This window comes from Lissotriton vulgaris, chromosome 5, assembly GCF_964263255.1.
Source record: "Lissotriton vulgaris chromosome 5, aLisVul1.2, whole genome shotgun sequence".
NCBI classification, from domain to species: domain Eukaryota; kingdom Metazoa; phylum Chordata; class Amphibia; order Caudata; family Salamandridae; genus Lissotriton; species Lissotriton vulgaris.
This window is the reverse complement of record NC_141693.1, coordinates 194,032,596-194,057,271: the sequence shown is the minus strand read 5'-3', so window position 1 is coordinate 194,057,271 and position 24,676 is coordinate 194,032,596. Positions and strand designations below refer to the sequence as shown.

Sequence of the window (24,676 nt, the reverse complement as noted above, 5' to 3'; positions counted from 1 at the left end):
ACTAGTGAATCTGCCCTGGAGTTTGTCAGTAAGATCAATAGTAATTCATTAAACCTAGAATTTACAGCACAAGTTAGCGATTCAAGGGTAGAATTTTTAGATGTAGAGGTTTTTGTTGACCATATGAATATTTGCACTAAATTGCATCACAAAATAACAGCTGGTAATTCCATCTTACATGCCAGCAGTGCTCACCCCAGGCACCTCATAAAAAGTATTCCTTACAGTGAGTTTTTACGTATTAAGAGGATCTGTAATAGAAAAGTGGATCTAGATCTTTGTTTAAATGAATCGAAGGAAAGGTTCCTAAAAAGAGGTAATAAGACTGAAGACCTACAATGGGCATTGGATAAACTAAATGCATATGTTCCGACAGAAGTGAGTGAGGTTATGGATGAGATTTCTACAGATACAACAGCTCCATCCCTAGTAAGGCTTATCACTACCTTTAGTAGCCAGGAACGTGACATTAGGAGAATTTTGAACAGACATTGGTCCATTCTGCATACAGACATTACTCTTTCTCCAGAACTACAGAACCAGCCTACTGTCACTTTCAGAAGAGCACAATCTATGCGAGATGCTCTAGTTAAAACTAGTCCTGAAGTGACTGACAAAAGCAATTGCTTAACCAACAAAAGGGGTTTTGTAAAATGTTTCTCTTGTCGGGCCTGCAAGTTTGGAACTAATAAACAGTCCTTTTTAGATCCTTTCTCTGGCAGGCTCAATAAGATCAATGGCTATTTCACTTGTAAAACTGACTGTGCGGTATATGTTTTAGAATGTACGTGTCAGCTTTCATATATCGGCAGTACCAAACTCCCTGTGTTCAATAGAATCCTCCAGCACTTGCGGGGAATCGTGAATTCTGATCGATCTTATCCGGTTGCCCGACATTTTAAACTTGTGCATCAAAATAAATTGGAGGACTTGAAATACTTTGTAATCAACTCAGTTCCTAAATCTATACGGGGTGGAGATAGAGAGAAGAAACTTCGCCAGTTAGAGAGTCAATACATAGTTAGACTTAATACAAAGATACCTAACGGTCTTAATACAGGGGAAGATTTGGCCACTTTTTTATGAATATACATTTTGTTATTTTTGGGTCCGTATTGCTTTGGTGTTATGTGTTCATTTGATGTTGGGCTCAGCATCAGGTTCCATTTCTTCCCATATTGAAACTATGTTCTGGATATGTCTAAACCTCGACTCATTATGGTCCTCAGATAGAGTTGTATATAGATGTATGTATATGAATTAGGGTTTTAACTTTGGGATATGATATTTATGTAATATGACAGTTTTAAACCTCGACTCATTATGGTCCTCAGATAGAGTTGTATATAGATGTATGTATATGAATTAGGGTTTTAACATTGGGATATGATATTTATGGAATATAACAGTTTTATATTATAACCTTTTTATTCTGCAATTTTTAAATGGTCTTAATCTATAGACTTCTGGCAGAGGGTTATCAATCTAATAGGATCTGCATGTGTTCGATCTGATCTTTGATCCCTATTTTGTTATCCTGGATTCATATTGTTTATATATATACACTTATATTTATAGGTATCATGTTAAAAAAACGTGTCTTTTGCTGTTCTTTGCTCCCTGTTTCTTAGTTACAATTAACCTATTAAGTTTAGGCTCTTTTTTGATTAATTTTATCTTCTGTGTAAGACTTGATTGATGTTTGCATCCGCACACCCATCTCATTTTAAACTACCTTGTTTTTCATGTATGTATGGCTGTCTTAGCCACATTGCACATTTTGCACTTTGGGATTTTTTACTATGACCAATTTTGTGTTGTCATATTGTGAAACACAGTAGTCCTTTTTTATGAACTAAGATTAGGATTTGGGCACTTGCCCCGGATTTCTTGAAAAATCGATTTATTACATCAGCAAAATGTATTTTTTGTGTAATAAAGTTTTAATTATGTTCAATAATGTTAGATATTAATTGTTGAATCATCGATGTATAGGATCTGTTTTTGCACTACTGCATTATGCACTTTAATAATGACTACTAGTCTTTTTTCCCTCTCTATGTGAATAGTGGGAGGGTTCTAAATTGTGTCATAGTATTTATAGGTGATGTTTTTTCTGACACGTCATGTGATCAAGGCCGGGGCGACCCGGCTGAAACGCGTCATGTTGTGTGAAGGCTACATTAAACTGCACTAATTTCTAAAAACCTTTGTTGTGGTCCGTTCCTGTGGAAGTGAAGGAGTTTGCTTTTTTGCTCAGGATTTGGTTCTCATATATATAAATATATATTGACTCAAAAAAACATAGGTTTCAGGGGCGTTATATTTAGCTGGACATTTCACTTGTACAAAACTATTGAAATTCCCCTGATATAGTTAGTTCAGCTAACTATAACTCACACACTCGCAATGCACTGCTGATGACATGACATATTACATCACTCATGACATGGTCAGTGACATCACTCATGACATCACTGATGACATCTCAAATGACATCACTGATGACATCATCCAGTGAATGTGTGCTTTTCTGAAAAATCAATATGTTTTATATATGTATATCTCAAGGTCGATGGAAGAATAAATGGGTATATAAGTGTCTAAATGGATGATTTTTTCGGTAAAATTGATTGTATGACTGATTAAGTGTATCTTAGTGAATACCTGGGTTAGTGAGTAATGTTTAAATATGTAAATATCTGTATCAGTCTTTTACCTTGTGTATAAGTGGCTGCATGGGTTGGTGAGTAGCTACATGAGTGTTTATATGGGCTATTAGTTGGTTTTTTGAGTATCAGTATGAGTGTCTGAGTGTCTTTAAGGTTCGGTGGAGGGTATTACTTAGTGCATAGATGCATGAATGAGTGACTCACTGTTTGTATGCGTTGAAGGCAGCATCTGTGCAGAATATATGGGTGGATGAGTGTGTGTATGGGTGTGTTAGTGAGCGAATGACTGTCTCAATAGTATCTTTATGAGTAACTACATATGTTTATACTAGTATATGTGAGAGTGAGAGATTGGAAGAGTTCCTGTATAAATAAGTATGTGTTTCTATAAGTGATTGTTTAAGAGAGTAAGTATGTGTAAGTTTCTGTAAAAGTAAGTGTGGTGGTGTGTATATAACTGTATATATAACTAAATGGATGTTCGATACTTTGTTTGCATGTGTGACTATGTGTGTGAGTAACTGTATGGATGAGTGTCAGTGTGTAACAGGCTGTATAAATGTATGAGTCCATATGATGAGTGAGTACATGCATGAGTGACTATACAGAACTATTGGTGATTGAGTGGATGTGTGTGTAGATCTTGGAATTACTGAAGAGGTGTGTTGTAACTGGTATTAGTATCTCCATTTTTCTGAAAATGTTAGATTCTATTTTTTAGTGTGTGCATTAAAGGTTATATTAGGGTGAGAGGAGGTCTGCCACTCTATCATAAGGATGATGTCATCAGTGTTGTCATTTGAGATATCATCAGTGATGTCACTGACCATGTCATGAGTGATGTAATATGTGACATCATCAGTAGTGCATTGCGGGCGCGCGAGTTATAGTTAGCTGAACTAACTATAACGGGGGAATTTCAATGGTTTTGTACGAGTGAAATGTCCAGCTAACTATAACGTCCCTGAAAACTATGTTTTTTTTCAGTGAATTTCTAAGGTTTTTTAAATGCTAATTCCTAACTATAATGTGCCTGAAACCTACGTTTTTTTCAGTGAATTTCAAAGGTTGTTTAAATGCTAATTTGTAGCTATAACGTGCCTGAAACCTATGGTTTTTTCAGTTTATTTCAAAGGTTATTTAAATGCTAGTTTCTAACTATGCCTTCAGAGGTAGGACATGTAAAGAAAGAAGAAAAAACACACAGAAAGAAGAAAAAGAAATGCAGAAAGAAGCGACAGAAGTCCTCAAAGACGAAGAAAAGTACATGAAGAAGGAAGACATGCAGAAAGAACAAACAGAGGAGCAGAAAGAGGCCTTGTTACAAAATCATCCTGTACCCTCAACTTTTTCAGATGGGTACTGATGTTAACTGACTCTGACTAACCATTCCTAGAGCCAGTGCTATGCTAAAAGACACTTAGAATACAGTTAAAAGACCTACATACACTAGGGAACACTATGTGTTGGGTACTCTGTTATTAGCATGACCTTCTCTGTAACCCCCTAGTATATAATAGGGCAGGGGGATTAAAACTACCTCTTCAAACGTGCCAAAGGGCGCATTTGCACACTGGTGAAGGGAGGGGGGGCTGAGCTGACATGTGCAAACAAGCCCTGTTGCCGTTTAATTTGGGAGATTAAGTCCCCTTTAATCCTGAGGGTTCCTATGGTCCAACTAGCCCACTAGGTACCTTCAGTAAGCACCAAAGAGGTGCGTTGCAGAGAGATGTAAAAAGGGGTAAGGCCTGGACCCCTTCTCTGCAACGCAGCGCAGTGGTGCTTACTGGAAACACCTGGTGGGCTAGTTAGCCCCCAGGGGCCACCAGGATTGAAGGGGAATTACTTCCCCAACTTAAAACGCGCCACAGGGCCTGTTTGCACACGTCACCCCAGGGCCCGTCCCCTCCCTACCCCACTCTGTAAGCACGCCCTGTGTCCGTTTTAAGTTGGGAGATTAAGTCCCCTTGAATCCTGAAGGTCCCAATGGTCAAAGTAGCCCACTAGGTACCTCCAGTAAGCGCTGTTGCAGAGAGGTGTAAAAAGGGGTATGGCCTGGACCACCTCTCTGCAACACAGCACAATGGCGCTTATTGGAAGCACCTGGTGGGCTAGTTGGCCCCCATGGGCTTACAGGATTGAAGGGGAATTATTTCACCAACTTAAAAAACACCACAGGGCGTGTTTACACATGTCACCTCAGGCCCGTCCCCTCCCTTAGCCCCTGTGTAAACGTGCCCTGTGTCCGTTTTAAGTTGGGAGATCAAGTCCGCTTGAATCCTGAGGGTCTCCAGGGTCAAACTAGCTCACTAGGTACCTCCAGTAAGCGCCACAGAGCTGCGTTGCAGATAGGTGTAAAAAGGGGCATGGCCTCTGAACACCTCTCTGCAATGCAGCTCCCAGGCACATACTGGAGGTACCTGGTGGGCTAGATGGCCCCCAGGGACCCTCAGGATAGAAGAGGAATTAATTCTTAAACTGAAAGCGCACCACAGGGCACCTTTGCACAATGGCGAAGGAAGGGTGCGGGCCTGAGGTGACATATCTGCAAACACGCCCTATGGCACGTTTTAAGTTGGAAAATTAATTCCTCCTCAATCCTGAGGGTCCCTAGGGACCAACTATCCCACCAGGTACCTCCACTATGCGTCAGATAGCTGCATTTTCAAAGCCCCAGTGGGTGGTGGTCCCCTGGGCTTGGGGGTCCATAACGGACCCCCAAATTTAAACTCTTAGTGCCCCGAGGAGGTGCAGGTCCCCGGGGTGTCAGTTATTCTTTTTAAAAGGAGTGGCGGTCCCTGGGGCTGCGGGGGGCCATGAGCCCCGGCATATATTCTGATGAAGCCCCAAGGGGTGGCGGTCCCTGGGGCTTGGGGGGCCTTTGAGCCCCCCACCCATTTATATTGAAGCCCCGGGGGTGGTAGTCCCTGGAGTGGGAGGGGGCTGTGAGCCCCCCGCAAATAATTTTCTAAAGCCGCAGGGTTGACGGTCCCCGAGGCTGGGGGGCCCAGAGGGGCCCCCATTCACATAAAAACATTGCCCCCAGGACTTGCCCCCCCCCCGGGGGCTAATTACCAACAAAGCGCTGGAGCCTGTGCCTTGTTTTTTTTTCAATCGGCAGGATCAGCGCACTCTGCGCGGATTTTGCTGATTTAAAAAAATAAAATGTTAAGCAGGCCTAGGGGGTCAGGGTGTTTCTACCCTGCCCCCTTTTTGCGTTTTGCACGTTTTTTTCTCTGCCTTCTTGTGCCTCGGTTCTACCGAGGCACAAGATGGCTGCCAACACTTCCTGATTTGGAGTGTTGACAGCCAATTAGCATACAGCTTGTGATCGGGAGGGTGCTCGGATCCTGCACGACCATAAATATATATATGATTTTACTTTTGATTTTCTCAGCAACTACAGAACACCATTCAACAAAAAGGCATGACTCTGAACCAAGGGCTACCTTTTTACCAAATTTGGTGTAATTCCGTTCAGCAGTCTGGACTGTAGCTGCAAGTAAAGATTTCTATGGAAACTTGCATGGGAAAAACATGTTTTGGGACCCCCCTTTTTTCTCGGCCCCCGCTTGACAAATCACCTCAAGACTTTCAGGATAGGAGCGGACTGGAGCGCCCCACCAGTTTTGAAAATTTCACGGAGATTCGTCAACCGGCGCCAAAGGTATTGGGAATAGAATGTTGCAAATTTCCTATGGAAAATAGGTCCTAACTATAATTACCTACTGGCGACCACCAGTAGGTAATATATATATAAGCCTCCAACATTAAAATATAAATATATACAACATATATTAACAATCATAGCTAAACATAATAGGATAATAGGGAAACTGTTGGACTTTGAAGTATTCAGATTTATTATTCTTCATCAAGGTAAGCAACAGTACGGAAAGTGTTGGACCTCCGAGGGTTGGATTTGCTATCCAAATCCTTTATTTTTTTTAAAGGATTTAATTATAGAATAAAAGTAGATGTATTAAAAAATAAAATATATTCATTAAATACAAATCAAATCTATTTCTAAAAATGACATTTTTATATTACAAATAACCTTAAAAATGAAGAGAAAAAAATATACATTTTTAAAAAGTGCCAGGGTTTGGATGGATTGGATTTACTATTGTCACTCCAATGTAAAAAAAAAAAGTTGGAAAAGGGCTGAACTTTGGATTGGTCAAATTTACTATTCTTATTCCAACAATAGCAAAAGCAGGGAAGGTGTTGGACTTTGGTGGGTAAGATTTTCAATTACCCGAAGTGGAGAGCTGACCAAGACCTTCCTTAGCTCATCGCTGCCCACCTCTGCCCACTCAGGTACCGGCTGAGAGTTGCAGTCGAGGATCACCGACAACAGAATGAAGACCATCGCGACTGCAGTCTGAAGAGCGCTGCCCCTTGATCGAAGGAAGAAGAGTCCAGCTGGACCTGAGGCACACGGAGCAAATCTCGGACCCGCGACCCCCGGACGAAGCAGTAGCTGATCTACGCCCTTTCCGGATCAGAACACATTAATGCGGATAACGAGTTTAATATCCTTTTCAGAACTCTGGATCCTTGGAACAAACATATGGAACAACTCTCAGACCCCCGGTCGAAGCCGCTGCCTAGCTCCGCCCCATCAGGATCCGCACACAATAACGCCAATAGCACGTTTAATTAGTCTCTTGCATGGAACACTGTATCCATGGCGATACAAACTAACAACGACACAACAAACCAGGGCAGTTTAACCCTTTGTCTTGAAAGTGAGGCGCTGACTAAGCACGCAGTTCGGCCCAGCTGGGTCATCAACGATAATAGCGGCAACACCGGGGATGCAGCCGCTATAATAGGTGGCAGTGAACATTGTACCCGTATTGATCATTTTACCACATGTTGCTGAAGCCCACAACCCAGTCCCGGCCCCTCAGATGCTGCGCATAACATCGAGGTGCCTCACACCGGCTCAGAATTATTTTTCATAGACTCATTGGCTGCTCCCACTGAAATCAATGTTACTGGTATTTTTATTTTTGCGGTGACCTCTCAATAAGCTAGGTCAGCAGCAGCCTTGTGACCTCAACCTACAAAATAGCCGCCCACATAAACTAGAATGGTTAGGGGTCCGCCTCCAGCCGGTGGTCACTGTAAGCAGAGAGAATCATCGATTCCGGTGGTATCAAATCATAATAAGTGAAAAAGGACTAATATTATCAACAGAGGGACGGAAAGTGAAATAGGACTACCCAGGGCTCAACATTGTTAATGGAAAAAGACACAGGACTACCTGGCTGACCATTATGTTCTTTTCAAAGGAGGCGGCCATATTGGACTGACTCCATCACAGTGGAACAGCCCCTAGTCTATGACCATTGATCTCCCTACCTACTTACTCAGGTCAGAATTTCATTGTAAACTTCAACTAATCCAATTTATCTGTATTCCTCTCCATCTCCTTCTTTAGCTCGCTTGCCCCACATCCAAGCCCTCATTCGCTGCCAAGTTGCACTCATTACTGTACTAGAACCAACCCCCTTCTTTCCCCCTGCCAAACATCTAGGATACACCACAATTGCTCCTTCCCCCTCCATCTCCCACCCCCCTCCACCAGCCCATCACTCTCGCATAACACTGTCCCCCCTATGAGCCACATACACACATACCACCCCATAACGGCATATCACCCATCAACAAAGCCGGATCTATCATGGAGCTCCTTCCCCCTCCATCTCCCACCCACCTCTCCAAGCCCATCACACCCATATAGCACTGTCCCCCCTACGAGCCACATACACACATATTGCCCCATAACGTCATATCACCCATCAAGAGGGCATGATCTATCATGGAGCTCACAGGCACACATACCTACACCATCATCAACCCCCCCCAACCTCTCAAGAAAATCAGCCAAACGGTTTAAATACAATTTGATAAAACTTCACCCTGAAACACCCATCTCTGATCCCTACTTCTCAACAAACATCGGGCATATAACCACAGATATCATCTTTCACACTAAATGATGAACACAATGGAGGAAAGCATTTCTAGTCGTATTTGTGATCTCCTCCACTAGGAAAACCGCTCATGGTCTAGTTATCTATATCTCCCCCACCCATCTCTTCCAAGCGGCAGCAAACATCACCATATACAATAACGGAATCCTCCTCATGCAATCCACAGACCGCAGTTTAAATCTCTTGGATAACATCTTCCCCATTATCAAAGAACAAGTGTCAAAACCCCAAACCGCCACCCAGGCCACTCCCACCACCAGCACCGAGCATATCACATCGCCAGATCCTTCCGATAACCATGCCCCACTGCTATTCCGACCAGTACTTACATCCGAGTACAATGCTACCTCCACCCAGGCTACCCCCACCACCAGCACACATCACATCACGTCGCCAAACCCTTCAACAATCCACAATCCTCTTCTACCCCGACAAATATTTACATCTGAGACAAATGCTACTCCCCCTCCTCGCCCGGATCACCTACAAGACTCTCCCCCTTTCCCACTACACCAGCATGAATATCCCTCATAGACTCCACCCAGGCTACCCCCACCACCAGCACACATCACATCACATCGCCAAACCCTTCAACCAACCACGATCCTCTACTACCCGACCTATATTTACATCTAACACATATGCTTCTCCGGCCTCCCCGCCTGGATGACTTACAATACTCCCCTCCTTTCCCACTACACCAGCATGTATATCCCTCACAGACTCACACACCACAACAGTGATATCTCGACCAGTAACCATTACCAAGTTCCCCACTCTACCAGACCCCCACATAATACATTCACCCTTCACGACTGCGACATCACACACACCCCAAACAGATACAGCATCCCCCATTAACAAACATAGCTCCCATCCTTGCTAACATTACCCCTTGCAAAACCAACACCCCCACTACCCCATCTCTGCTGAACACCAGTACGCTTCACCTGTACACTCCCCATTCCAACTCACACCCCCGATCTGGAGATGGAACAAAATAGGACGTTCCACTACCACATAGAAGACATGCAGTCCTTTGATCACCCACGGGACCCAAGCACACCTCCACACCCATAACTCAGCCATCCACATCCATAACACAGCCTACTATCCCACTCATAGCTGCACCAGACCCCAGACTGGATGAGATTATGATTTCTTTATGTCAAATCAAAGAAGAACTACAAGCATTAAATGGGGTGATATCGAGACAACTGTAGTACACCAGAGCTACAAGACAGTCTAAATCTAACGGGTACCTGCATCACCTAATAGACACTTCAGAATTTTCACTCCCCAGCTGGAAATCAGTTCCCTCACATAATAAATCAACACGCCCATTCCGTAGCACTAATCCTCTTTCGGAGAAAGAGTTACTCTCTCTATTACAATGATGTGAACCCTCCCACCAGAATCACAACTTCATGTCTCCAAAGAACACTCCCAGTGTAGTGAGAATCCCATCTATCCCTCTCAACCCTCACAGGCTCATGAAACACAACCCTAGAGGCATCATTGACAACAGCCTAAGATGAGTTCCCCTCATTCAGGAGCCTACCTCATCCCTTATCACGTCTTAAATGCATACTCCTAAATTGTAGATCGGCCTCAAGACACGCAGCTGACATAGCTAACCTCATTCTCACACAAGAACTGGACCTGATAATGTTAATCGAAACTTAGCTAAACGAATCCTCTACACCAATTATTGACATACTAGAACCCCCAAATTATGACATCATCAGACTGGAGAGAATTGATAAGACAGGTGGCGGTATCGCCTGCATACACCGTACGAATATCTCAGTAAACAGATCCATATCCCTGGTATTCCCTTCTTGCGAATATATATGCTTCAACATCACCAGTAATGGCAAACCAGTATGCTCTTTACACACCCTCTATCATCCTCCAGGTGACAACATCACCTTTACCGAACACTTCTCCTCTAATACCAGACATCAAAATACCCAAATATTCCTTGGAGACCTCAATCTCCACTGTCACGACCACAAAGATGCAGTGGTCAATAGTCTCAAAAACTATCTGGCTGACCTTGACCGCACCCAAATTTGTAACAGCCCTACACACAATAAAGGCTCAATCCTTGATATAATAATCTCTAAACGCGACTCCATTCAGTTAGAGACAATCCAACCCTGCAACTGGTCAGACCATCATATTATAACCTTCTTTACCAAGGAAACAGTGAAACTTAACTCGGTGCAACCCACAAAACCTAAAGTATGGAAGAGGGATTTGAAAAACATTAAACCTAATATAATACCATCTTCCATCTACAACCTATTTCTGCCCCCTGAAGGGATTTCCGAGTCCATGACCTCACCAAACACTACCTTATTCCATGAACCTGATAATAAATGAGGTAGCCCCCTTTCAACTAAAGAGAGTCTCCAGAAAAGACTCTAAGCCCTGGTACAATGGAATACTCATTAGACGATCTCTCTGAACAATTGAAGGCACATGGAGATCAGCTCCATCCGCCAATCACCTCAAGATTCTAAGGAAGAAGAGAAATGCATATTACAGAATGATCAAGCGCCCTAAAGCAGACTTCTTCAGCTACCAACTAGACCAGGCAAAAAATCGCCCCCAAAAACTTTTTGAATTAATCAAAACTCAATCAAAGATGCACCTCATTGTCCGCAAAATAGAGCATGCCCATAACCCAACTTTGAAGAATTTGCTTCCTTCTTCACTCAGAAGACTGACAGCATCAAGAAATACCTTCTCAATGATCTAACCTCACATTCTGGCTCACATATGAAATCTTCTGCATCCCTTCCAATTGCATCACACCAAATCACATCTAAGTTTGAACTAAACCGGCCAATCACTTCACTGATCCTCTCCCCGCAAATGCTGTTAAAGACTTAATTCCAGTGCTTCTACCTCTCTGGACCAAAATCACAAATAGCTCACTATGACAACGTTGCATCCCGGACACCCCCAAAGCCGGGCAGGTATCCCCATTCTAAAGAAACCTACGGCCGATCCTACAGACTTAAACAACTACCTTCCTCTATCCAACATCCCTACACTGGCCAAACTTTTAGAAAAATGTGTACACCTCCAGCTGATAAGACATATTGATCACTTTGACCTACTTAACAAATACCAATCAGGTTTCTGAGCAGGTCACAGCACTGAATCAGCCATGACACATATAATTGACAATGCTCTACAAATCCTAGATCAGTATGGAGCCTGCCTACTCATCTTGCTAGACATCTCCTCAACCTTTGATACGGTCAAACACAAGAATCTGATAGATCTTCTGAAACACAGAATGGGACTTTCGGGGACAGTGCTACATTGGTTTACCTCGTTCCTCCAAAACAGGTCACAACAATTCAAGGTCAACAACTCCCTGTCCAAATCCGTCCCAGTAACCCTAGGAGTCCCACAAGGGTCCTCACTATCCCCGACATTGTTCACTCTTTTCACCGAAATTCTCTACGCGTCCAACGTGCAATATTACATGCACGCTGATGACACACAACTATACCTTAAGATCCATACCTGTGAAGACATCAAATCGCTTAACAGAACCCTTGGAAAAACCCAGACATGGTTGGCAGAAAACCATCTCAAACTGAATGCCCTAAAAACCGAATTCCTCCTAATCACATACATTGAGGAAGCTGAAACCTTTCCTGCCGGTAAAAGAATTCAGCAGGCAGTACAAGCTCTAGTTATCCCAAGAGTGGATTATGGAAGTGTCTCTCTCTGTGGCCTGCCCAAGGCTACAACGGCCCCTCTAAGAGCCTCAATCAATGCTGCAGCGAGACTCATCACTGGTTCTAAAAGAAGCTCCAACATCTCCCCGGACCTTAAATCCCTGAATTGCCTACCTTTTGAAGCCAGAATTCATTCGAAAATAGCGTGTATGACTCATAAAGCCTTCCATCACAAGGCCCCCAGCTATTTGGCACAGAAACTGATGCTTTCTGGTGGGGTCAGATCCTCAGGAAGTGCGGAAAATTTCTTACTGAAACCGCAAAGATTCAACAAGAAGAAAATATATAACCGAACGTTCTCTGGGATGGCGCCCAGAATCTGGAATGCCCTACCCTCAGACTCAAACCCTCTACTGCATTTTTCAAAAAAGAAGTAAAATCGATTCTCATGGCTAAATTCACCTGAGCATGGATTAAAGAAACTCTGATACCAAGCGTACCCTCGATACTGAAATTCAGTATAGCCATGAAACATCCAGGCATACTAGACAGTATTTCTACCCTTTGCCTGACTCACCGGGAATGTTTTTGTGATGTACCTTATCACTCCGCCAGGGCTGGCTCTAGGCTCATGGTGGCCCTGTGCAGGGAGCGTAGGTGGGGGCCCCGGAAGAGGGGGTCCGGAAGGGGTGGAGCTCAGGAAGGTGTTTTAATAATACGTCCAGATAAGTTGTTAAGTCGATAAGCAGTACCTGCGGCTGCTCCTACCCTTCCGAATTCGTCTCAGAACGATACAATTTAGGAGGAGGAGGGCATTGTCACACACGACATGAGGGACTGGGCGCACAGACAGCTGCAGTGCCAGGGTTATGACAGGGGCACCGGACCCCCACAACCCCCACAGAGAAATAATCGGTGGCTCTTTGCCCTGAAACAGTAATATTGATGCCATATCGAATATGGTGTCTTACGCTTGGCGGATGGCCACGTCCGTTGCAGACACTGCACAGCCACCTCGTAAGGTGCTCTCGGGACCGCGCTCCACCGGGGCCCGCGCCTGGCTGTGTCAAACTGAAACTAAGCGCTCGGGTTGGCCCGGTCGCTCCCCTGCCCCCCGAGCTCTAGGGGCCACTAGGAGTCGCTGGGACTTTGAGCCATATTTCAACTGTCTGCCGCTTAATAATGCAGAAATACACTTTCTATACACCTTTTATGGCACAGGCGGAGCAGGGAGCCTAAAGAAATCAATCACCACCAGTTTACATGGGAGGCCGCGCCCGCTGCCAGTGCCACTGACTGGAAGACAGACAGCTGCCTACGAGTCGATGGATGCGGCACCGGCAAATTGAATGCGGCGGGCCCCCTGCCCCTCGGAGAAAGTGTCAGTGATTCCAAAATGTAATACTCGGCAATGATTAGGCCTTCCGCTGGCTGGGAGCCATATGCTGCCGCTTAATTTAATGCAAAATAGTACCCCGACTCCACCTTTAATATAGGCCCTGCAGGCACACAGGTGGAGAGGGGCCTAAAGGAAATCAGTGGCCGGCGCTGCCACTGGAAGACAGACAGCGGGTGGCCTACCTCGATGCGGCAAAACTCCCGGCTGCAGTAAATTCGCCCCTCCGACCTCAAGCATTAACAGCTACACTCACGCCCGGCTACCTATCTTCATATGACTCGCTTGCTTGCCATGACGTGTCGCGATAGTCAGTCAGTGCCACAAACAGTGTGCAGAAATATCATTATCAATCATCTGAGAGAATGGATCTATTCTGCCCTTACCCGGCAGGTGCGTTCACACTTCTTCACTTTATTCTCAGTCTGAGCTCAGGGGCCGCTCAGCTTTTGTCTGACTCCGACGTCGACGACCACCAAATGGCTGCGCTGTGCAGAGGGAGTCATACGCCACCAGTCCCACAAGTTAGTTACCCACGCGGGGAAGTCAAGCAGCAGGTTAGGTTGAGTCTGCGCGCTGCCGCAGATCACTCTATCCTGGCGTCCGGCGTCTGTGCCAGCCAGCTGGGTGACAGTCATGATGATTTGAAACACCCTGGCGCCCCTGCTGCCCAATCAGGAACGAGGTTGGTGCGGACTCAGAGCCAGAGGCCAGGGAAGGTAAAGGGAGGAGGGGGGGATGACTCACTGTGTCAGGGCTTGGAACTGTGACTGTCGGAACTTAGTATTGGAAGCCAGAGTCGGAGCCGGAGGCCGCTAAATCCTGCCAGGGGGCCGCCAGTGCCACGATGTATCATTGATCCATCACTTTGCACATGCCTAGGGCCAGCCCTGACTCCGCTTTTACAATATGATATGTATATACCCTTTGACTTTCTTTTAACCGAGATGTAAAGAACTGTACTGTTTAACATAGACATTCACCTTGTAAAGCGCTCTGATATCCGCAAGGGTCTTGTTCATGCTCTATAAAACTTTCAAATAAATAAATAAATACCCCTACAAGACGACCAACAGCTGGGAGAGTGTTGGACTTTAGAAGAGTCAAATGTACTATTCCCACTACTACTTAAGTAAAAGCAGAGAAAGTGTTGGACTTTGGAGGGATTAGATATACTATTGCCCCTCCAATTAGGCAACGGTAGGTAACGTGTTGGTCTTTGAAGGGGTTACATTCAGTTTTCTCTCTCCAACATAAACGAAAACAGTGAAAGTTTTGGACTTTGGAGTATTCCCGCTCAAATCTAAGCTACAGTAGGTTTAAGTGCTGGACTTTTGAGGGGTTAGATTTACTATTCCACTTCAATCCGAGCAACATTAGGGAAAGTGTTAGGCTTTGGAGGGTTTACATTTACTATTCCCAACCCAATGTAAGCAAAAGTAGGGGAGGTTTTGGACCTCAGAGGATTCAGATTTACTCTTTTAACTCCTAATATTGGCAAAAAGTATTTAATTAAAGAATTCTATACTTTAAACCTTAAAATACACACACACACATATATATATATATATATATATATATATATATATATATATATATATATATATATATATATATATATATGTATATATATTAAATATAAGTCAAATAAAATTCTAAAAGTACAGTTTGTATATTACAAATAACTTAAAACATATATATATATATATATATATACATACATATATATGTATATATATATATATATGTATAAAATATACATTTTGAAAATAATACTCCTCCCTCCCTACTACCCAAAGATTTATCGGACAATTAAGAATAATTTTTAAAAAACGAGACACTACTATTATTTCATTAGTTTTCAGATAACACAAATCAAATTAAAATGATTGCTAAATGTAAACAATTTTACAATGAAATAACTGATCAATCAATTAAAAATAAATAATTAAATTGCAATCAATGTATTAATCTACATAAGTAATAAAAAATATGTATTATTTAAAAATGCTAATTTACATTTTTTTAAAGTTCTCACTCTAAAGCTCTACAAAACCAAAGACCTGCTACTAAACTAGATATTTCTAATTAAATAATACAAATAATTTCACTTGGGGAATTACAGGTTAAACTAACAGAATGAAATACAAATATTATAATAATACTAATACTTCATAATGATAAAATAACCATTATCTAATTAATTAAAAAGCGATCGTTTATACTACTATATTAAAACCGATGATATATAACAATACTTCAAAATAATTATATTGTATACCTAAAAAAATATCTGTACCTTTTATATTCTGTCCCACTATATTTTCGAGTTCACTATATTTTTGGACACAATATGTATGTCTCATAATATTTATATATATATATATATATATATATATATATATATATATATATATATATATGTATATATATTAAATATAAGTCAAATTAAATTCTAAAAGTACAGTTTGTATATTACAAATAACTTAAAACATATATATATATATATATGTATATATATATATATACATACATATATATGTATATATATATATATATATATATATATATATATATATATATATATGTATAAAATATACATTTTGAAAATAATACTCCTCCCTCCCTACTACCCAAAGATTTATCGGACAATTAAGAATAATTTTTAAAAAACGAGACACTACTATTATTTCATTAGTTTTCAGATAACACAAATCAAATTAAAATGATTGCTAAATGTAAACAATTTTACAATGAAATAACTGATCAATCAATTAAAAATAAATAATTAAATTGCAATCAATGTATTAATCTACATAAGTAATAAAAAATATGTATTATTTAAAAATGCTAATTTACATTTTTTTAAAGTTCTCACTCTAAAGCTCTACAAAACCAAAGACCTGCTACTAAACTAGATATTTCTAATTAAATAATACAAATAATTTCACTTGGGGAATTACAGGTTAAACTAACAGAATGAAATACAAATATTATAATAATACTAATACTTCATAATGATAAAATAACCATTATCTAATTAATTAAAAAGCGATCGTTTATACTACTATATTAAAACCGATGATATATAACAATACTTCAAAATAATTATATTGTATACCTAAAAAAATATCTGTACCTTTTATATTCTGTCCCACTATATTTTCGAGTTCACTATATTTTTGGACACAATATGTATGTCTCATAATATTTTTTTCATAACATTTTGGTGGAATGCCTAAGTGGTAAAAGGACCACTCCCTGAAATTGGGTAAAATTACCTTATACGGCCCAATTTGGCCGGTTTTCCACATTTAAGGGATTTTAACTCATGATCCTTGGTAACTCATATAGAGATACGGTGCAGATGTGTAACTTTGGTTCCATTATGTCCCCAGGGGTATAACATGTATTCATGATCAGTCTCAAATATTTTTCCTTTAAGCCTATCTTTTTTTTCTTTTGATGAAGTGAGTCCAGCAGCTACCCAAACAATATAGTATTGCAAAAAACACAAAACAAAAAGTAAGCATTGACAGACCGAAAAAGCTGGCAGCCAAAGCCAGACATCATTGTGTTTTGGCAGTATTAAAAGCTCTTGAAGAAGTTCTGATTTCCCTGCACAGAAAGTTTTTCTTGTGATTGAATTTCACTTTAGAAAACTATCTTGATAACTGCTGTTATTATCTTTTTGTAGGTGACTCTTTATCGCACCATAAGGATAACGCATTTTCAACAAAAGACAAAGACAATGATAGGCGTAAAGATAACTGTGCTGAGCGCTTCAAGGGCGCCTGGTGGTACAACAGTTGTCACGATTCCAATTTAAATGGACAATACTGGTTGGGTGCTCACAGAAGTAATGCTGATGGTATCAACTGGCTGACGGGAAAAGGACATAACTATTCCTACAAACACTCCGAGATGAAGTTCAGGCCTACCTAGCAAAGTCTCAGCTAATACGAATTACTCTTGGAATGAGAATCCGATCAGAGAGCCTGCTTGTCTTACTGTCAACTCTCTACAGCTTTAAACTTCTTGTTGTCCGTCAGACACACAATTTAATTTTGCAAGGTTACCTTAAAGAAGCTTTACTAAAAATATTTCTCAAGGACAAAATAAACTCTAAGACGAAGTAAAATATTTGATGCACTTCTTGGTTTCACAGTTTACACTTAAACAATCTAACCAGGATGGAACTACTCCTACGACAGGCGACTGAGCCTAGGATAACCAACTGTCCTGGGTTTGATGGGATAGTCCAGATTTTTTTAACTCTGTCATGGCATGTTGAAACCATTTTGTATCAGAATATATTATAATATCTATTATATTACAGTAATATATATTGAAAAATACATCTCCCATTGTCTGGTCAATATGTGGACAGCAGTTAAAATGATACCCTCATCTTCACCAATTCTTTACTTCCTCTCCCTCTCCTATGATGGATGTTATGTGGTAGGTAATGCAGTTCTTTTTCTTATAATTAGTAGGAACTGTCATTGTAGAGTTTCTTCTCTGACTGTGGACCATTTTTTATTTTTGCAAATCTAAGCATTTTACTTGGGCCCCAGCAATACTTTCGTGATTGACTCTCATGTTAGTCTTCCCATAGGTATTTCCACATCCATTACTTTACAATCTGATAGGTGCTGCCCATCCTCTACTAGAAAATTGCATCTAAAGCACATTTTCAACATTAACACTCAGTATATTTCTGCTTCAGAGCGTACCTTTTTTCTTTTAATCGGTTTCCTTAACATTTAATTTTTTACTCTATGCGCTTACTTTTTTATTTCTGTCCTTTGAGTTATTTGTGTGGTGGCCCACTAATCTACTTTAGTTTGGCTAGCTGTACAAAATTTAGAAGTAGATACATTCCCTAAATAAATCTGCATTTTCATGATATGTACTAAAACGAATTACACATAATACAATTCAAACAGACAGAATAAAATCCAAAAGTTACACTTCACTATGATCACAGGGTAAAGCCTACCAAATAAATATACATTTATATGACTTTAGAAAAGCTGCTCTATAATGATAGAATTTCAAATGCAATTTAATTGTTATTGCTTGTAACTGTGGGCAATAAAGGCTGTTACCATCTTTTGCTATTATGAGCATGAGTTGAGGGTGTGGAAGTGGGGTAATTAAAAGCCGTAATTGCCCCACAACTAGGCTGTTAGCACGAGACAAAGTGCCAGTCTTGGAGGACAATGATCTTCTACAATCACAACTATAACTTCAGGACAATGCTTTCTGACCAGTGTGTTGAAGAAAACTGCATAACTACGAATTTGACGTCATGAAGGCGCACAAACCTTCCTTAATTCCATAATGCTCTGACCCACAAAGGGGGAAAATGAGCCAAACCTCCCTAAAAGGAAAAAACAATAGACATGCCTATTGTGTTTGAATGTAGAGTCTTGAGTACCTAGCTTTAAGTAAGAACTTTCTGTAATAAAATAGACTGAAGTGTATTTAGTGGGGTTAGTATAAACAGCAAGGATATGATAAACAGCACATTTTTATTGTATTTAGAATTTCACTTCTCTGCATGGAACATGCATGTGATGAACAGTCACTCTCGTTCATAACCATTTCACTTTGCAGTGTGAAATGAACCTTGATATAGATACCAAAGAGACAAAAACGATGTGTATCAAAAGTTAAGCCTGGAAGGGGACAATCAAGTAGATAGCAGAGCAACTGTAGTGAGTCATGTCATCAAATTTTGTAATCTAAAAAGAAAGTAGAAGCTGCACAGACTAACTAAGTGAAACAGATTGTGCCCTGGTGCAGCATACATTTGCTCCACCCTTTACATGTCACAAATACATAATAATTTCATGGCATAAATATGCATTTAGAACATGTTTTTGTGTGGTTTAACGACTAATAGAAAGTGTTGCACTTGACATTATTAATAAAGTGCACTCACTGTAGGATTAGAGACTTTACTTGTAATGTGTGACTTAACCATGTTAAATGATGTATTATTTTAAGTCTGGATGGATAAAACGTCTTTACTTAGTAGACGTATACTCACTATAGAAACAAAATCAATTTACATAATGTATGCCTTAATACATTAAATGGAATTTACTGTTTAAATGTTTGTGTAGAAACTATCCTCACGTTATGAAATTTAATTTTTATTAGGAACGGATTATGATTTATGTAATGTGCGCACTGTTTCATATGTTGCATACACGAGTAGTTCTTAGACATACGTACACATATTCATTTAAGTTTTTACTGTATGACTCATATAAGATGAATCTAAAGTACTGACAATTTACATTTACTTGTGTTTAAATGTGCACATGCATGTTAAATGTGCACCATTGAATTAATACCTTAAGTTGCCTTAAGTAGGCCTATATTCCATTCTGCATAAATAGTGTTTTTTAATTTTCTGCTTACATTACTTTTCATGAAGGTGCAATTTTCATGCATTGCTAGTTGAAGAATAGATACATTACTGTACTATTGATATAGAGAGAGCCTGAGTAGAAGACCTTGATGAAAGAACATGGAGAGCCAGCGTGTTACCTGAAAGGCCAATTTAGCACTTTTGCAGCATAGCTTGAGTGTGAAAGGACGATGTGGGCAGTGTTGGACTCTTCACAATTGTTACAGCCTACAACATGAGAATGAAAGAGGACAATGTTACCCCTGATGATGCATATAGTCGGGTGGTGTTGCCTAAGAGACTCTTGTGTCATAATTCAGTATTCACACTGTCTGAGATCAGATCTCTCTCAGGACGCTTTCAGAACCTTTCCGGACCCCTTAGGCCTTTGAGAGGTTTAGATCATTAATCTTGCCTTTGATTCTTTGCTGTGTGTGGCTTAGACTAACACTTCCCCTGACACAATAAGACTCTTGACCTAGCTTCTGCAGTGCTGACATCTTCCTGCATATTTTCATGCCTTCTTCTTTTTCTTCATTTATTGAATTTCCCAGATTTTTAGGCTTCTTTAGGTTTCCAAACAATTTTCTAAGCTTGAACTTTAACTTAGACGATTTTAGATATTACTCATGGATAAAGGAGAGGACCAAAGACTTTTCTCTGAGCTCCAGATACTCTTGTTAATCCTTTGTATTGCTTTGATTGAACTTCCTGTTTGTTTGATACTGGTACGCCTAAACTTCTTTAGGAAGTTTGAGTTTCCAGTTGTTATTCTTTATCTTTATAGTATGGTGCTGAGATTCATGTACCTAACTTGACTGCTAACTTGTAATAAACCTTCTTGTTTTAAATACCAGCTTTGAGATTTTATGGCATAACAGCACATCACACAACACACACAACGGGAAATATGAAGCTCGCCAGGTCCCAATTAATGGTGGCCTCTCCCTTCTCCATGCAAGCACCACATTCCACTTAGCGACTAAACAGGTCCCTCCCAAGAATGCTTGTTCTGCCTTGGGGCCCTCCTCTAGTAGCTGAAACAACGCCATGCGGGGGATGAACTCCAGGGGGCGGCCCAGAACATCGGAGAGAGTACGACCCACCTCTGCCCAAAACGGTTGTAGCACCGTGCACTCCCACGCAACATGATAGAAGCTGCTTACAGTAGAGCACAATGCACCCATGCCGCTTGAGTGTCTAAAGACATATGCCGCAACTGCAGCGGTGCGAGGTACACCACATGCAAGTAATTAAATTGGATCAGACGCAGCCACATTGAGGTTCGCCAATTCCCTAGGAGCCATGCAGGCCTCCCTCCAGTCATCTTCGTCTAACACTCCTACCCAGGCTTCCCATCACCGCTGATCCCTGTCAAAATCTCCTTGAGCATCAATTACCTGTGACTGATAAATCATGGACATAGCCTTTTTACCCAGTTTCCCTTGAAAAATCTTCACCTTCACTGAGCTAAACTCAGGCAATGTGCCCAGTGGAAGGCGATGGGATGACAAGGCATGGCATAGCTAAAGGTACCTGAACATCTGCAAGTTGTCTAAACAGTACCTGCTTTTCAACTCATGAAAAGATATGATGATGATTGTCCCCCACTTGAAACACATCCCTGAGATAGGAAATCCGAAGTTGATTCCAATGCAGAATGACCTCTGATTCAGCCATGTCCACGCCACAGGAGGGGTCATCCCAGTGAGGCAGAGATGTCAGCGGGTGAGATGAATATAGAAGATCAAGCATCCCATCCACTCCCAGTGTATGTATGTCCAACTGATAGGACGGACCACCACCCCCCCCCCCCCCGGTGAAACATTTGTTGACTGAGACCAGATTTGCTGCTGGGTAATATAGGTAGATATCGGAGAGTCCTAGGCCTCCGTTAACTGGAGACTTGAGCAATGAATGGAATGCTACTCTATGTCGGCCCGAGGCCACACAACACTGTTCATTTTTGGGGTTAAGGAGTGAAACCACTTGCAAGAGATGAAGTATGGATAGTTGCTCAACACGTACAAGTAACACCATTTTAAAAAAGGCCGTACGCCCCATGGGGTTCAGCAGCAGAGTAGCCCAACGATTGAAGACGTGGTCAAGCTGCAAGTCCAGACCTCGGAAGTTAAGGGCCCAGGCCAGCTCCTACATGGTATAAAAGTATATCCCTAGATATTTAAACACGTTTTGCTGATAGGGAATGCTAGGACACCAAACGCGCTCCAGAGCATTGCCCCTGACCTCTACCAAACAAGATATACCCTTGATAACTTGAAGACCGGATTTTTCTCAGCAAACCCGAAGAAGCTTAAGACACCGGGGATCTTATATCTGAGGCCTATAAGTCACCCCTAAGGCGGATCTTTCAACCTTGAAAGCAGGGTGCTCTGTTATAAGTGTGAGGGTGCCACTGTATGAGCAGGAAACACCTACAACCTTCGAAGTCCATTCTCCCGGGTTGTAAGTGCATCAGCTGTTACGATATACAGAGTGGCCATGAGTTATTATGCTATGGCTATCTCTAAACTGGCTGTAACAAACCCTGTCATGTTTGATATCAAACATGTTGGAATCATACCCCATGTCAGAGGTAACACTGTAAACGGTGTTGGAGGTATGATTCCATGCACTGTAAAACTCCTCCGGGAGGCCCCCAGTGCTCCCGGTACCAGTCTTCTAGACCCGGAGAGCAAACTATAGCTGCTGCCGACGAGAGACACAATCAGCCCTTCTGCTGCTGAGCCAAGCTCAAGCAGAGGAAGGGGGGACAATAGGTTTCCTGTCACAGGGAGGTGTGACGACCTCCCAGACAGGACTTAGTGTAGTGAGGCAGGGTGGGGGTGCTTGCCCGTGCCATTAGACTGCTAAGGGTAGATTATCTCTCCAGGGGGATAGCCAGTATTTGTGATGAGCTTCAAATATTTTTGCTTTAAGCCTATGTTTTTCTTTCTTTTAATAAAGAGAGCCCAGCAGCTACCCCAATGATAAAGTATTGCAAAAAACACTACAAAATAAAATAAGAATTGACTGAGCGAAAGAGCTGGCAGCCAAGGCCAGACACATGGTATATTGGGAACATTAAATGCTATACCTAATGGGAGCTTTTCAAGAAGTTCTTATTTCCTTGCAAAGAAAGTTTTTCTTGTGATTGAACTTCATTTTAGCAAATTATCTTGATAACTGCTGTTATTATCTTTTCGTAGGTGACTCTTTATCGCACCAGAAAGGCAGCGCCTTCTCAACAAAAGACCAAGACAACGATAAGCATGAATATAACTGTGCTGAGCGGTTCATGGGTGCCTGGTGGTACAACCGTTGTCACGATTCCAATTTAAATGGAAAATACTGGCTGGGTGCTCACAGCAGTAATTCTGATGGCATCAACTGGCTGACTGGAAAAGGACATAACTATTCCTACAAACACTCCGAGATGAAGTCCAGGCCTGCCTAGCAGAGTCTCAACATAGACAAATGAACGACAATCTAATTTTAAAACCTGATTGTCTTACTTTCAATTCTCTACAGCTTCAACCTTCTTGTTGCCTGTCAGAGACACACAATTTTGCAACATCACCTTAAAGAAGCTTTACTAACAATATTTCTCAAGGATAAAATAAACTGTAAGATGAAGTAAAACTATTTGATGCATTTCTTGTTTTCTTAGTTTCCACTTAAACGATGTAACTAGGATGGAAATCCTCCTATGAAAGGAGATTGGGCATAGGATGACCAACTAACCTGAATTTGATGGGATATTGCAGTTCCTCTTCTTATAATTAGTAGGAGGTGTCATTGTCGAGTTATTTCTCTGACTGTGGACTCTGCTAGTTTCTTATTTTTGGAAATCTGAGCATTATACCTGGGCCCCAGCAATACTTTCATGAAATTGACTCATGTTAGATTTGCATAGGCATTTCCACATCCATTACTTTATAATATGATAGATGCTGCCCATCCTCTACTGTCCTTTGAGTTATTTGTGTGGTGGCCCACTAATCTACTTTAGTTTGGTGAGCAATACAAAATTTAGAAGTAGATACATTTCCTAAATAAATCTGCATTTGCATGATATGTACTAAAATTAATCACACATAATACAATTCAAACACACAGAAAAAAAAACAAATGTTACACATCACCATGATCACAGGGCGAAGCCTACCAAATAAATATATATTTTTATGACTATAGTAAAGCTGCTCTATAATTATAGAATTTCAAATGCAATTTCATTGTTATTGCTTGCAACTGTGAGCATTAAAGGTTGTTACTATCTTTTGCTATTATGAGCATGAGTTGAGGGTGTGGGAGTGGGGCAATTAAAACCCGTAATTGCTCCACAACTAGACTGTTAGCACCCTCCTTTGAGACACAGGATCTGCAATGGGATTGCGCTTGTGAATGTGAAGGATGCAGAGGCCTATATCCAGCATCACAGCTAATTTTCGTTGGTAGATATGGGGAGAAAG

The 24,676-nt window shown here is 41.2% G+C and overlaps 1 protein-coding gene across 2 annotated transcripts in view; it reads left to right on the top strand.

Moving 5' to 3' along the window:
• LOC147710457 (ficolin-1-like) overlaps nt 1-23,845 on the top strand; it is a 511,385-nt gene extending 487,540 nt beyond the window's left edge. For both annotated transcript variants that reach the window (XM_086921145.1, XM_086921144.1), the window contains one exon: nt 23,411-23,845. In XM_086921145.1, coding sequence (XP_086777271.1) covers nt 23,411-23,658 — 248 coding nt within the window. In that variant the 3' untranslated portion in view covers nt 23,659-23,845. The remainder of the gene's footprint in view (nt 1-23,410) is intronic.
• The last annotated feature ends 831 nt before the right edge of the window (nt 23,846-24,676 follow it).